The sequence below is a fragment of the Dasypus novemcinctus genome, chromosome 14 (genome assembly GCF_030445035.2).
Source record: "Dasypus novemcinctus isolate mDasNov1 chromosome 14, mDasNov1.1.hap2, whole genome shotgun sequence".
Lineage (NCBI taxonomy): Eukaryota > Metazoa > Chordata > Mammalia > Cingulata > Dasypodidae > Dasypus > Dasypus novemcinctus.
In genome coordinates, this window is record NC_080686.1 from 87,835,257 (window position 1) to 87,851,334 (window position 16,078).

Sequence of the window (16,078 nt, forward strand, 5' to 3'; positions counted from 1 at the left end):
TTTGGTATTATAACAAATGCTGTCTTTTACTAAATTTCTTGATTCTCACACACACACAAAAAATCACTTTACACTAGAGTTTTGTGGTTTTTTTCCCATCTTCCCCCAAAAGTAGTTCCTTTAGGTTTAACTCTTTTGTCATCATTCTCACAATTTATTCATTTAAACGAAGAGTCTGACTTTTAGTTGTAGAAAAAAATTGTGTATTTTCTCTGATGCCTACTCTAGGTCTTCAATCTTCACGCCAGTAAAAAAAAATTACTCAAATTTCTTTCATTCATAAATATATTAAAACATGTCAGTGATATTCACATATTTGTTTAATTGCCTAAAATTTCATATGGAAACCAATACAAAAACAGTATGGGTTGCATACAATTATCAGCATAAGATTAGTAGACTCTGAAAGTCCTGAAACTTCAAAATGAAAATGTTACATGTTCTTATTTTAATGACTACTCAATATCAAAAAACTAGAAAAGAAAAACTATTTTCAACATTAGCTACAACTTATAAACCAACACCATTTATTGCTTTGGTAAAAACAAGTGATCTGTTAGTAAAGTTTCACTATGAGCATAAAACAAACTCTAAATTTTTTGCTGATGGATTATCTACAGACTCTTGAACTCCAAGGTAGCCTTCCCATGCTTCTGGGCCATTACCTTCTACTGCTGTCAGGAAATTAAGTAATTTGCAGAGATTAAGTAATAATCTTAATACAAAAGTGCTAATCTTTATGCTTAATCCAGAAAACATTAGTAATTCAAAATGAGAACACTTTACAATCCAATCCAAAGTAAAATATATTTCCTATGTTTGAGGTTCTCGTAACATTAACCTTCTATCACCTACCATGATATCCTCTTTTCCCAGATATTCTGTATTATTTCTGCTCTCACTTCTTTCAGGACTTCCCTGATCACCCTACATAAAAATACCAACACATGACTACCAGTACTTCTTATCCCCCTTATCTTGTTTAATTTATCTCTATAGCACTTAGCACTATCTCTCATAAAAAATGGTTAGGGATATATTTGCTTTTCTGTGTACTCTTTCCCTAACGACACCCTAAGTTTCACAAGGATAGGGATGTTCTGGTTGTTCGCTGCTACATCCTCACTGCATCTTGAAATGAGTCCCTAGCTCATAGCATGCAGTTAAAACAAAGGATTTATTAAATGAATCTTGAGATTATAAATACAATTTCCTTAGTTTACAGATGAGAAAATGACTCTGCAAATCTGGAGGTAAAAAGGAACCTAAGCAGGGAACAGCTTTTACAAAGTCCACAACACTAATGCCCCTATTGCATAGTAGTTAAGAACATAGGCTTTATATACACAAAGGTGGATTCCAGTCCCAGCTCTGATACTTACTTAGCAATGAGGTCTTGGGCCAATCTGTGCCTTGATTTACCCAAAATGGGGTCATAATAGCACTGACCTAACATTGTCATTAAGATGATAAAATTATCCAAAATATGTAAGCCACTTAGTACAGTACATAGCAACAAATATAATAAGTGCCTAATAAAAGGGAGCTGTTGTTTTCATTGTTATTGTTCTTGTTGTTGTTATTATGTATTAACTCAAAAGATAACACCAGAGCCTACCTTCTGCTACTTCCCAATTTGTGTTAAGATGGGCTATCTAGTTCTTAAGTCCATAGGGCTGAAAAACAATGAATTAGGAAGATAAGAGTAGTTGCCAGAAGTGAAAGCAGCAAATATGAGAGGAAAATGGAAAACCATGAAAACTAGATTCCCAAGGTATTGCATTATAGCACAATAATGTCCATGAAGATGATGCCTATCCATCAAGAAAAAGGTTACATTACATTTAATATACTGTTTTAAGATGGCAAGAAAAAATTTTCTTAAAATTAGTAAGACTTACTTCAAAATAGTTTAAACAAACTTTTGTGGTCTAAAAATAAACTTCCATTACCTTCAAAATTTACCTTTTAAAGAAAAGGAGCAAAGTAAAGAATAATTCGTATATAAATGACTTGGATTTCTCTCCTATAAACATCCATCAGAGTGTGTTATTGCCAATATCTCTTAAGCTTTTTTAATGTCCTATATTAAGGATCAAATTATTTCAATATGGTATCACTCTTCTCTCACACTCTGTAATGCTGTATTTCAAGTGGGAATTTTAGAAAGGTGATAAACAGTTCTATATTACTGTTTCAGCAAAATTGCTAAGATCCTTGTAACAAATCTGCGTTTATTAATCCTATATCCTTTAGTGACAGAATAACCAGAACCCTCTGAAATTAGGAATAAAATAAAATTTCAAAATCAAAACCACATTTCAAATTTCTTAAAAGATATTTTTTGTTCAATTCATCTCTGTAAAAACATTGGTCACCATTTAACATACAATGGCAACAAAATGCACTCAATTTACATGCATCAACATGTCAAAAAACCGTAATACACAGATAACATGAATTTCAAACATACAGTACTGAAGTAGCTCATGTTGCATTTAACCATAGTTCTAGTGCTTTCAACAGAGAAATAACTAAAACAAAGAATTCCAGTTTCAATCAGAAATAAGGTTCTCTATGACAAAACATAAAATAATGATTATAAGAAGTCATTATCTTAAACAATTCTTCAGAAATCACTTTGTGCAGAGCTAAAACTAGCATAGAATAAGATCTTACATATACCTTCGGTTAAGGACAAAGGGGCTCTTTTTAAAAAATTTAATTACCTGATGATCTAAATTTTTATTGTTAATAAATTAAAATCTTTCAATATGAAGGTTATATATTCATGTTTTGACACCATAAATAATTCTGAAGACGTTCAACTGACTAATCTATAGGACTGGATTATTTTCAAGAGCAAAAATTAGAAACCAATAATCAAAAGGCCTTTCTAAACTCACAGGCAAGGCTTCTGGATATAGGATTTAATTAAAAGAAAAAAGTTTAAGCACCACAATAAAATACTTTTTTTGAAAAGAGAAAAACTGGAAACACACAAGTTAGGGACAAAAGCACTTAAACATTCACAAAAATAATTTTTTAATAAGCACACTAATCCTATTGCCATCAGTGATCAAAGATTTGGGGGGTGGGTATGAGAGTATGATTATGTGGAAGATGCATATCATAATTATGTGTAGGTTCTCAAATTCATAATTCTAATTTGATCAAATGAGACTGTCAAGTTATTTTGCATAATAAAGATTCTATGTATTTATTTTTAAAGTTTATAATTTAGTTTCATAATTTCCCCCTTAATTCTATGATTACAAAATAACAATCATCTTCAAGTGTACAGGAGAGGATTTATGACACACTGCTTTGTGGAAAAAGTTTCTCCTCTGAAAATAAGAGCTTTAAGTAAATATGTGCAAATGAAATTTTAAAATAAGATTGGTGTAAGTACAGCCATCCTATAAATTTCTCTTCTTTCACACCTATTTAGCAGCATACATAATTTCAGTGGCCAAAATAATTTAAATTTTAGTTTATCTCCTCCATGTCGTCTTAAAAGAGAAATTTTTTTAGCAAGTGTAACAGGCTACAAGCTAAAAAAAAAACTTAAGGATTCAGAAATTAAAATTAATGATTCACACATGGTTATATTTAAGTCAGATACACAAGGCTAGAAAAAGTACCTTCAACATAGAATATGATTTAAACACCAAAAAAGAAAAAAGGACCAAAAATGAAGAAAGGATTCCTCCTCATGTAACTTTTAACTACTAAAGTATATAGCAACAAAAAAGCAAATGTAAAATATTTCATTTTCACCTCAAAAGAAGTTATTCAGAAATAAAATTCACTAAACAAGATATAATGATATCAAGATTATAAATATGGAGTATTCAGACTGATCTTTCATTTCAGATGAGAAGAAAACACTTTTCTTATGGCAGGGCAGGGCAGGCGGAGACCTTCCAAACATAATTTATATCTCATTAACCTTACAAACATCTCTCAACTTCACCACTTAGAACCATAAACCTTCCTGACATCTCTCATTTTCTACTTCTCCAAAAATAATTTTAGCCTCTTAATTTTCAAGTATCATTGTAAATCTGTTAGTTCATCCTAATTCTGCAGACCCCATTAAAAAGAACCTAAAATAACAATTTTCTTCTCACAATTAATTATTCAAATTTGGGACATTAAAGGTAAAAAATCAACTAGAAATAAGAACATTTGTTAACATATATGGTTTTATGTACTAGGGAGACCGTACAAGCTCATTCTTATTTTTATCTGACTCCTAAGACAGTAAATTCAGAAAATTAAAATGAGTAATAGATTTAAAGCACTTAAAAAATTGTGTCCATTTTAAATAGATGGGAGAGTTAAGAAAATGACTGAAATTACATGATTGGAAATGTTTACTGTGAAACAGTACAAAATTGATGCTGCCTAAAAGAGTAAAAAATCTTATAACTGATATTAAACATCTTAAGTAATTTGGAAATATCCTAAAGTTGAATTGGAACTCTCAAGGAACAACAAAACAATGCTTTCAAGCATGTACATATATTAAATAACAAACAAGCAAACCCTAAGTCAGTACAGTACATTAATGACTAATACTTAAATATTTTTGATGTATTAAGAAGGAAAAAAATGTTGACTGCCATTGATGTAAAAGCATTTCAACAATTTACATAAAATGTTACTGAACAATTTTTTAAAAAGATGTCCTAAGAAGACCAAGCCACAATAAGTTAGTGTTTTCCATAATACATGCTGTTATTTGATCCCGTATCTATACACCGTTACTGTCTTAATTCCTAAATGTTGTGACAGCATATTTAATAATTGAGGTACATTAGTTTACATCTTTTTATAGGTATTCTTAGTGAGTTAATTTTTCTCTTCCAGTTTTTCATCTTCTTCACCTCCTCCAAAGAAAAGCAAAGGAAACATTCCTAGAATGCAGCCAATAGCCACCCCAACAGCTTTGCCCTAAGGAAACAAAAGAGAAATTTTTTTAACGTTACTTTATCTCTCAAAGAGGTATCCCTGCCCTGCTTAAGTATCTATGAAAATAGACAGTTACTATGTTCTGTAAAATTCAACTGTGTGTGCATTTCTTCTGATCATAATTATCACTAAATATAAAATTTAACCACAAAAATGTTCTAGAACAAATTGAGTTTAAAATGTTTTCTTCAAATTGCCATAAAAGTACATCAAAGAGAATAACATTCAAATAAAAAAATACTTTTAAAAATGTTCATACATTTTAACAACAGAAGACAATGGTGAAAAATCCCATCCACTAATCTCAATGTATTTGCTACCATTGTATATATTCCTTTTCCATGTTTAGCACCATGCATACCTAATTATGTCAGTATAATCATTCTGTAAATATTCTTTTTGTTTTCTCCTTCCCCTGCCCATTGCCACACATACCATATGTTATAACAAACTCTTTCCCAAACTGCTACATAAGCTTAATGTAAAGTCTTCTAAATTCCAATGAGTTGATGGGTCTATAATCTACCATACCTCTCCCTACTGTTAAAAACCATTGCTAATTTTTTACCTTTATAAGCGATATAATAATGAACATTTCAGTGTATAGTTCTCTTCCAATTATTTATTTTAAAAATCAACTACATGAATATTTGTGCATCTTTACAGGGTATTACCATGCTGTCCAACCTGACAAATTACACATACATATATACCAATTACATGTACAATACAGTTACATACATATACACATATTTTCCTGCAACCTTACCTATATTATTAAACTTTGCTAAATTTTATTTTTATGAATGATTGTTTTACTTTGCATTCCTATGATGATTATCTGGGCTGTGTTAAATACATTTAAATTAAATTTCATTTTTAGAACTTAAACTCTATGCTAGGTACCAGGTAGAGAGGGATTAATCAGTAGCAGTCTGTCCCTCTCCTCTAGTAAGTCCTAGTCAGGTGTACAGGGAAAGGCATATAAACAAAATAAGTTCTCTCAAACATTATAGATGCTGTGGTAGCATCAAGATTTACAGTTGTTTGAGCGAATAAATACTAGCTTAGTAATTAAGGTTCTTTTGTCATAGAAGGGGAAAATGGACTTGTTTATAAAAATAGAAATAGAAATAAAACAGAATTAACAATAATGTGAGAAAAGAGAAACTTCTCCTGATCCTAACTCTAGTGCTAAAACTTTACGCCAAATAGCTAGAATGTTAGAATGCCCTTATTCCTCAATAACTCTGGCTAATATGAACTTGCTAGTCTTACTTCAATTTACTTATAAGTTTCAAGATATGTTCACATTTAAAATAAGAGGAAAAGTAAAAAACTAATATTCTAATTTTTAAAAATATTCCCATTCTTATAAAGCAAAAATCATAATAAGCAAACAGTAATAGGTCCTCATTTTGGAAACTAAACACAACACTGATCCCTATAATACTCATATTTTTAAAGAGAATATTTTCTTACAGAACAATATTACAGAAATACTGAAAGTTCTCAGTTTAGCCCTAATGTAGTTCATATTAGGGATTTCAGATCAAAAAGTTCAAATGTTTTCCTTCAAGAAAAATCACTACCTACTACCATTACCCTCCCTAAATTTAATAAAACAGTCAAGACTCTAACATATAAAAGAAAGAACATTAAATGTTGCTTAAAATGAGTGATAAAAATAAACGCAAAGTATACAAAGCCCAAAATGTTGTATTTCAGGACCCTGTCCTCATTTTAAATGCCACATTAGACTTGGACAATAGTGATTTTTTATTACCTATAAATATGAATTTGAAGTAATTCATATGCCACACAATTCATCCATTTAAAATGTACAATTCAATGTTTTTTAGTATATTCTAAGGTAAACAGAAACATCACCAATTCTTTTTCTCTTTTTCTTCTCCCTGAGATGGCTCCCTCGTCTGCCCTCTCATTGTCCGTTTGTCTTCTTTAGGAGACATTGGGAACTGAACCTGGGACCTCCCATGTGAATGGTGGGTGCCCAACTTGAGCCACATCCACTCCCTGCTCAATATGTCTGCTCGCTGTATCTGTTCTTCCATCAGCTCACTGCATCTGCTTGTCTTTAGGAGACATCGGAAATCGAACCCAGGACCTCCCATGTGGTAGGCAGGCATGCAACTGTTTTAGTCACATCTGCTCCCCACCCCCAATCAATTTTAAAACATTTTCATCACTTCAAAGAAAAACCTTCTATTCTTTTATTAACCCCTATCTCCTCAGTCCCCCAGCCCTAAGCAACCACTGATGTACTTTCTACTGCTACAGAATTGCCTATTCTATAAATAGCATCATATAATATGTGGTCTTTTGTGACTGGCTTCTTTAACTTTGCACAACGTGTTCAAGGTTCATTCATGTTGTGGCAGGTATCAGTACTGCATTCCTTTTTATGGCTGAATAATATTCTATCATATGGATTTACCACTATTTTGTTTATCCATTCATCAGTTGATGAACAAAGGTTGTTTCCACTTTTTGGCCAATATGAATAATACTGCTGAAACCATCCAGATACATGTTTAAGTGTGGATATATATTTATATTTCTCTTGTGTATATATATATATATACACACACACACACACCCAGGAGTGGAACTGATAAGTCATATGGTAAATCTTAAGTTTAACAATTTTTAATAACTGTCAGAGAGTTTTAGATACCCAGCAGCAGTGTAGAAGGGTTCCAATTTATCCATATCCTTGTATTTATTATGTGACTTTTAAAAAAGTATAGGCATACTAGTTGATAAGAAATGGTAACTCATTTGGTTTCTTTTTTTCTCTCCCCTTCCCCCGCCCCCCAGTTGTCTGTTCTCTGTGTCTATTTGCTGCGTGTTCTTTGTCCCCTTCTGTTGTTGTCAGCAGCCCGGGAATCTGTGTTTCTTTTTGTTGCATCATCTTGCTGCGTCAACTCTCCATGTGGGCGGCGCCATTCCTGGGCAGGCTGCACTTTCTTTCCAAGTGGGCGGCTCTCCTTATGAGGTGCATTCCTTGCACGTGGGGCTCCCCTATGCAGAGACACCCCTGAGTGGCACAGCACTCCTTGCACTCATCAGCACTGCGCGTGGGCCAGCTCCACATGGGTCAAGGAGGCCTAGGGTTTGAACCGTGGACCTCCCATATAGTAGACGGACGCCCTAACCACTAGGCCAAGTCCGCTTCCCTCATTTGGTTTTGATTTTTATTTTTCTTATAATGATCAGCAGCAGCATCTCTTCATACATTTTGGACATTTGTATATCCTCTTTGGAGGGACGTCTATTCAGAACCATTGCCCATTTTGTTATTGGGTTTATCATTGAGTTGTAAGAGTACTTTATGTATTCTAGATACAAGTCCATTAACAAATACATGATTTGCAAATTTTTGCCCATTCTATGGATTGTATTTTTAATTTATTGGTAGTTTCCTTTGAGACACAAACATTTATAATTTTGAAGAAGTCCAATTTATGCTTTCTATTGTTGCTCTATGCTTTGGGTCTCATATCGAAGAATCCATTGCCAAATCCAAGCTGTTGAAGATTTACCTATGTTTTCTTCTAAGAGTGTTATATTATTAGCGCTTACATTTAGGTCTTTGATCTATTTTTAGTCTATTTCTGTATATGGAATCAGGTAAAGAACCAATTTCATTCATTTGCCTGTGGCTAGCCAGTTTTTCCAGCACCATTTATTGAAAAGACAGTTCTTTTCCCATTGAATCATCTTGGTACTCTTGTTAAAAATCAGCTGACCATAGACACATGGGTTTGTCTCTGGACTCTCCATTCTATTCCTTTGATCTATTAACCTATTAGCATGCCAGTTCCAGGTAGTTGTTATTAATGTTGCTTTGTAGTAAGTTTTTAAATTGGTAAGTGTGACTCCTCTCACTTTATTCTTTTCCAATATTACTTTAGATATTCCAGGTCCCTTGCAATTTCTTATAAGGATTATGCCAAATCTGTAGATCAATTTGGGGGATACTGTCATCTTAACAATAATAAGTCTTCCAATCCATAAACATGAGAAGCTTTTCCTTTTATTTAGATGTTCTTTAATTTCTTTCAACAATGTTTTGCAGTTTTCAGAGTATAAATTTTATACTTCTTTTATGAAATTTATTACTAAATTATATCACTAAACAAATGGAATTATTTTTTAAATTTCATTTTCAGATTGTTCATTGCAAGTGTATGGAAATATGTCTTTTCAGGAATTTGTCCATTTCATCTAAATTGTCTAATTTATTAGCATACAATTGTTCTTTTTAAATACTTTTCATTTCTCTAAGATTATTATTAGTATACCCCCTCTTTCATTAATGGTTCTAATAATTTGTGTCTTCTGTTCTATAGCCTCCTTCATCCCTGGGCAAAATCTCTGAGTCATGGCTCTGATGCTGTATATGGGGACAATGGCACACTTTTCTCTGACTGACACCCCACTTTTAGAAACTGTTTGGCAGTGGGAGGGACAGCAACCCTAGATCTCCTTGGCTTGCCTCTTTCAACGGGAAATGCTACTCCATCCTACAAGCTGGGGCAATCCATACCCCAGTATTCTCAATAGTACCATGCCCAAGATAACACCTCCTTCCCATGAATAGAGACAGGGCAGAAAAAGAAAGCCTTCACTTCTAGATTGCATTCACCGAGAACTGAGCCACAGCAATAGGGAGCAAAATGAGAAATGATGATGTCCTGTCCCTATTGCAAAGACAGCACTCTGATTGGGAGTTGGGGGGAAAGGGATCCGTGTGTTCTCAACTGTACCAATCTGCAGTGGAGTTTCCACCTCTCTAAGCTGCGAATGGGGAGGAAGGAACCATGTCTTGGTTCAAATACCATGGATGCTTGCTTTTCTTACCAAATGTTAGTAGTAGCTGTTCTTGAATAAATGTTTTTTCAGAGACTTTAAATGGGCGCACTTTTTTGTTGTTGTTTTAAGAATTTTCACTAGATTCACTGGGGAACGAGTTGTCATGCTGTCATGCCAGAAGTAAAACTCCATGATTTCTGATTTTAACTTCATCTTACCTATGTGTATACTTCCACACCCTATATAGATACATTTTTATGCACACATTCTGTTTACTTCCAACAACAGTCATTTTAATATCTTTACTAAAACAAAGTTTCACTTCATTTATATAGATTAATGTTAATATTTGGCTCTACTTCCTCACCTCCCATTAATTATTCAATCCATTGTCACTTGATATTTCTTGTCTCATCAGACCATGGAAACTGATCGGCAATGATCACCAATGCACAATATAATACCAAATCCAACAGAAACTTCTAAGGAGTACCAGGAGGCTGGGATCATGTGGACCATCATAAAGTCTGTCTGCCACAGATTTATATGATTAGAAATTCTGTAGGTGGGGTCCAGCAATTTGTGTTTTAACAAGGCTTCAAGGGTATTCTTCTACACACTAAAATTTGAGGACTAAGGGGTAAGATGTCAGCAGAGTAAGGTGCTCCCAGAGTTAGCACATCCTACAGGGCAGTTAGTAATCACTCAGCACAGAAGAAGATATATGGGAAGAGAGAGCTCCCATAGATGCCAGAGGGGAGAACTTTGTCATGACACGGAAGACAAGAGAACTTTAATCCTGCAGCCCCAGGAAGAGAGACAAGCCCTATGCCAGCCTATAGCTGAGAGAAAGGAAGGCTGAACCCTCACAGAACCATCTTGCTTCAACATATAGCAACTGACTTCAGTGAGAAACCAACCTTGAGTTACACTCTTTTGGGCCTTGTAACTGTAAGCTTTTACCCCAAATAAATACCCTTTATAAAAGCCAACAGATTTCTGGTACTTTGCGGACTAATTTTAGTACCAGGATGGGGTACATTTTGGCTTTTGGCTGACTAATTTGGTACCAGGATGGGGTACATTCTGATGCAATTGCCAAAAATGCTGGAAACGTTTTATAAATGGAAGGGGTATTTTTTGGAGGAATTGTGAGATGCTTGATAGAAAAGACCAGACTGCTTTGAAGAGACTTTTGGCAGGAATATGGAGCCTAAGTTATTTCTGATAAGGCCTAAGAAGGAAATGATGAAACTATTATTGGAAACTGGAGGAAAGGTGATCTGTGCTTTAAAGTTGCAGAGAACTTAGCAAGACCGACTCCTAATGTTCTATGGAGGGCAAAATTTGAAAATGACAAGGTTGGAAATTTAGCTGAAGAGCTTTCCAATGTAAAATTGAAAAATGTAGCCTGGCTTCTCCTTACAATTTATAGCAGGATGCTAGATGAGAGGGATAAACTGACAACTGAATTGGTGGGCACAGAGAAACCAGAAACTGATTTCAGAAATTCCAACCCTCCAGAAAACAAGCCCCCAGATGATAGGATAGTGCCCCATTTGAGAAATTAACTAAACTTGGAACTTGTAAGCCAGGATTGAAAATGGGATTATCCAGGGAAGACTTGTGGAAAGTTTAATGCCTGATGGCTTGGACCCCTGCTTCCTACATGCTAAACCAACAAGCTTTGAGAGAGTTGTACAAACAAAACCACTATCAGCCTGGACTAAAAGGGACACAGAGGGGAGAGATGGAAGGGAAAACAGTTTTGAGAGGAAAACAAGGGAAGTTGATGTCTGGAATTAAGACATCTCCTTGAGCCAAGAGAAGGACTCCACCATGTGCAGAGAGGGTGAGTTTGCCCCAGCATTTGAAGAGGGTAGATATTCCAGTCTATTATTTAGGGAGAGTCCTGCCATTACAGGCTACAGAGAGGGTGGAGCACATTCCCCAAGGGCTAGGGAGAGTGGGGTTGACACTATAGTGCTCTAAGGGGGGGGGGGGGGGGGGGGGGAAGGGGCTGTTTCCCATTGATTGGGAAGGCCAGATTACCAGCTCACTGTTCTGAGGAGATTGGGCATGTATGCCAGAGAGTGGAGAGAATGTTGACGCCACCTCACTGTACTAAGGGGGTTGAGACTGTACTCCATAGACTGGGTAAAGTGTGGCCATCATGCCAACATTCTTGGAGGGTAAGGTCTGGATTTTGGTAGCCAATGAGATGCTTGATCAGGGTGGAACTAAGAAAATGGCCATTGGGCAAACCTGTAGAAAGGGTGGGGCCCCAAGGAGAAGAAACCATCATCTTAAGAATGACTCTCAGACTTTGTGTAATGAAGTATGCCCTGCAGGTTTTCAGAACTCTTGGGGACCAGTGACTCATGTTTCCCTCCCAAATTCTCATTATGGTATAAAAATGTTTGCCCCATGTCTGTCCCTTTGTATACTGGAAACAGATAAATTGTTTTGTAAGTTTCACAGGTCTATAGCCAGGAGGGACTTTGCCTCAAGACAAACTGTATCTCTATAAACTGATTGTGTTATGATTTTGTACTTAGTATTGTTACTGATTTAAGAGTTTAAAAAAATATTGTAATGTCTTTTTGGAATTCAGAGGGTGAAGTGTAGCAGTTTGAGATTATTTATGAATTCCAAAAAAAAGAGATTATGTTTGTAAACTAATCTACTCTTCTGGGTGTGAGCCCCTTTGACTGTATTAGATTCAGCTGAGATGACTTTGATTAAATTATGTTAAGATTAAAACTTTGATTCAACCATGTCAGTAGAGTGTAACACAGGGTTGAGTCCCCGCTCCCTTGGTGGGCTACATAAAGGGACACTCACACAGAAGAATACACAGAGAAAGAAGGCTCAAACAGCTAAAGCCCCAGGAAGAGAAATGAGCCCTATGCTAACCTACAGCTGAGACTGATAATAGGAAGTCCTGAGAGACAAGCCCAGAGGGGAAACCCAAACCCTCACAGAGATCAGCAAACATCTTGCTTCAACACATGGCAACTGTCCTTAGTGAGAAAGTAGCTCTTATGTTACCTTGAGTTGAACTCTTTAGGGTCTTATAACTGTAAGCATTTACCCCAAACAAATATCCTTTATAAAAGACAACAGATTTCAGGTACTTTGCATCAGCAACCTTTTGGCTGACTAATACAAGGGGGCTGGTGTTTTTTTAGCCTCTCTGGGCAACTGCAGGTACTTTCAGCCCACAGGAACTGGTTTGTTGCACGCCTTTGATTCCATCTCCACCTCTGTCCCCCACAGAGGACAGGAGGGAGCTGGTGTTTCCTCAGCCTCTCAGGACAACTGCAGGCACTTTTGGTCTGCACGAACTCAACTGTTAGGTGCCTGTGGCTCTATGTCCAAATGCGATAGGACAAGAGAAGGACTGTGTTTCCCCAGTCTCTCTGGGTAACCGCAGGTGCTTTTGGCCCACACAGACTGAATAGTCAGATATCTGTAGCTCCATCACTGCCCCCAAGTAGGATAGGATGGGAGCTGTTTCCTTGGCCTTTCTGGGCAATGGCAGGTACTTTCAGCCTGCACAGTCTGAACTGGTAAACTGGTGGGTTCCTGTGGATCCATCCCCACCTCCCAGTAGGATAGGAGGGGCTGGTGCTTCCACAGCCTTTCTGGGCAATGGCAGGTACTTTCAGACTACAGGGACTGAACTGTTGGGCACCGGTGGATCTACCCCCACCCCCTAATAGCATAGGAGGGGGCTGGTGTTTCCTCAGAATCTCTGGGCAACAGCAGGCATTTTTTGCCTACATGAACTGAACTGCTGGGCATCAATGATTCCATTTGCACCCCCTAAAAGGCAGAAGGGACAATAATACCTCAGGTTCCCAGGGCAAATGTAGTCATATTAGGTTTACATGGATTAGACTGTTGGGCACTTCAGATGGTCCATGCTCACCTCTGGCAGGGAAGGAGGGGCAGTGCTACATCAGTCTTCCTGGGCAATTGCAGTCATTTGGACCCACATGGCAGAGATTGCTGTCCACACCTGCAGTTCCCTGACCAGGGCAGGACAAGAAGGGGTATGAAGCTTCATTTGTCTTTCTGAGCAACTATATACAGTTTTGGCCTGCACAACTTGGATTATTACACATGGCTGTGATTCTGTCCCTACCCTAGGCAAAGGAGAAAGGTGGGAGAAGCTTAATTGGTCTCCAGGGCAACACACCCGGGCAGCTTCAGCCTCCATACTTATAGCACCAACTACATCCTCAGCTCCTACTACACAACCAGCAAGGTAGAAAGGGCAAGAAAGACCTAAACTAAAGAAAGAAACTGCACCCAGAATAAATACACCTAGTAAGCCAGATGTAAAGACACCAACAAAAAATTACAATTCATACCAAGAAACAGGAAGATATGGCCCAGTTACAGGAAAAAGATAAGCCTCCAGATTACATAAAGGAGTTGAGAAAACTAATCATGGGTGTTCAAACAAATCTCCTTAATAAATTCAATGAGATGGTAAAGAGATTAAGGTTATTAAGAAGACATGGGGGGAAAGCGGACTTGGCCCAATAGATAGGGCATCTGCCTACCACATGGGAGGTCCGCGGTTCAAACCTCCTTGACCCGTGTGGAGCTGGCCCATGTGCAGCGCTGATGCACGCAAGGAGTGCCGTGCCATGCAGGGGTGTCCCCTGCATAGGGGAGCCCCATGCACAAGGAGTGCACCCCATAAGGAGAGCCATTCAGAGCGAAAGAAAGTGCAGGCTGCCCAAGAATGGCACTGCACACACGGAGAGCTGACACAACAAGATAATGCAACAAAAAGAAACACAGATTCCTGGTGCCGCTGATAAGGACAGAAGCGGTCAAGGAAGAACATCTAGCGAATGGACAGAGAGAGCAGACAGCTGGGGCAGGGGGTAGGGAAGGGTAGGGGGAAGGGAAGAGAAATAAATTTAAAAAAAATAAATTTTGTTTGTGTGGGGTGAGCACAAACAAGAATTTGAAAGCATACACAGAAAAACTGCAGATGATATAGTACTAAAAGGCACAATAAATGAAATAAAAAATACACTGGAGATATATAACACCAGATTTGAGAGGGAGGAGGAAGGATCGGTGAGCTTGAAGACACGGCCTCTGAAACATACAAAAGAGAAGAATGGAAAAAATTGAACAGGGTCTCATGGAAATAAATGACAGCATCAGACATGCAAACACACATGTCATAGGTGTCCCAGAGAAAGAAGAGAAGGGAAAAGGGGCAGAAGGAATATTTGAAGAAATAATGGAAGAAAATTCCCCAACTCTATTGAACAACACAGATATCCATATTGAAGAAGCACAATGTACTCCTATCCAAATAAATCCAAAAAGACCAACTCCAAGACACATATTAATCAGAATATTAAATGCCAAAGACAAAGAGAGATATGAAAGCAGCAAGAAAAAAGTGATGCATGACATATAAGAGATACTCAGTAAGATTAAGTGCCAATTTCTCATCCGAAACCATGGAGGCAAGAAGAGAGTACTATGACATATTTAAGATACTGCAAGAGAAAAACTGCCAGCCAAGATTCTTATATCCAGCAAGACTGTCTTTCAAAAATGAGGGCAAAATGAGAATGTTTACAGACCAACAGAAACTGAGAGAGTTTTAACAAAGACACTGACTTTACAGGAAATACTAAAGGGAGTACTACAGCCTAAAAACAAAGGACAGGAGAAAGAGGCTTGGAAGACAGTCTAGAAATGAAGAATATATCAGTAAAAGTAACCAAAAGTATCCAAAGAGTGTTGAAAATAAAATATGACATATAAAACCCAAAGGTCAAAATGGGTGAAATAAGAATTGCCTTTACAGTAATAACATTGAATGGTAATGGATTAAACTCCCCAATCAAAAGACACAGACTGCAGACTGGGTAAGAAATATGTGCCATCTATATGCTGTCTACAAAAGATCCACCTTAGACCCAAGGATACTAACAGATTGAAAGTGAAAAAAAAACCAACAAAGTGAAAGGCTGGAAAATGATATTCCAAGCATGCAGTAACAACAACAAAAAAGCTGGAGTAGCTATACTTACACCAGGTGAAAGACATCAGATGAAGGAGACTTTAAAAGCAAAGATATTAGAGACAGGGAGGGACATCATACTAATATATTAATAAAAGGGGCAATGGACCAGGAAGAAATAACAATCATAAATGCATATATAGGAAAGAGGTTCTGGCTCAAGTGGTTGGGCTCTTCTCTAGCATATGGGAGGTC

The 16,078-nt window shown here is 36.8% G+C and overlaps 1 protein-coding gene across 2 annotated transcripts in view; it reads right to left on the minus strand.

Annotated features, from left to right (window-relative positions):
- Positions 1 to 267: 267 nt before the first annotated feature.
- Positions 268 to 16,078, minus strand: part of TMEM65 (transmembrane protein 65) — a 74,724-nt gene continuing 58,913 nt past the window's right edge. For both annotated transcript variants that reach the window (XM_058275997.1, XM_004469460.4), the window contains one exon: positions 268 to 4,959. In XM_058275997.1, coding sequence (XP_058131980.1) covers positions 4,858 to 4,959 — 102 coding nt within the window. In that variant the 3' untranslated portion in view covers positions 268 to 4,857. The remainder of the gene's footprint in view (positions 4,960 to 16,078) is intronic.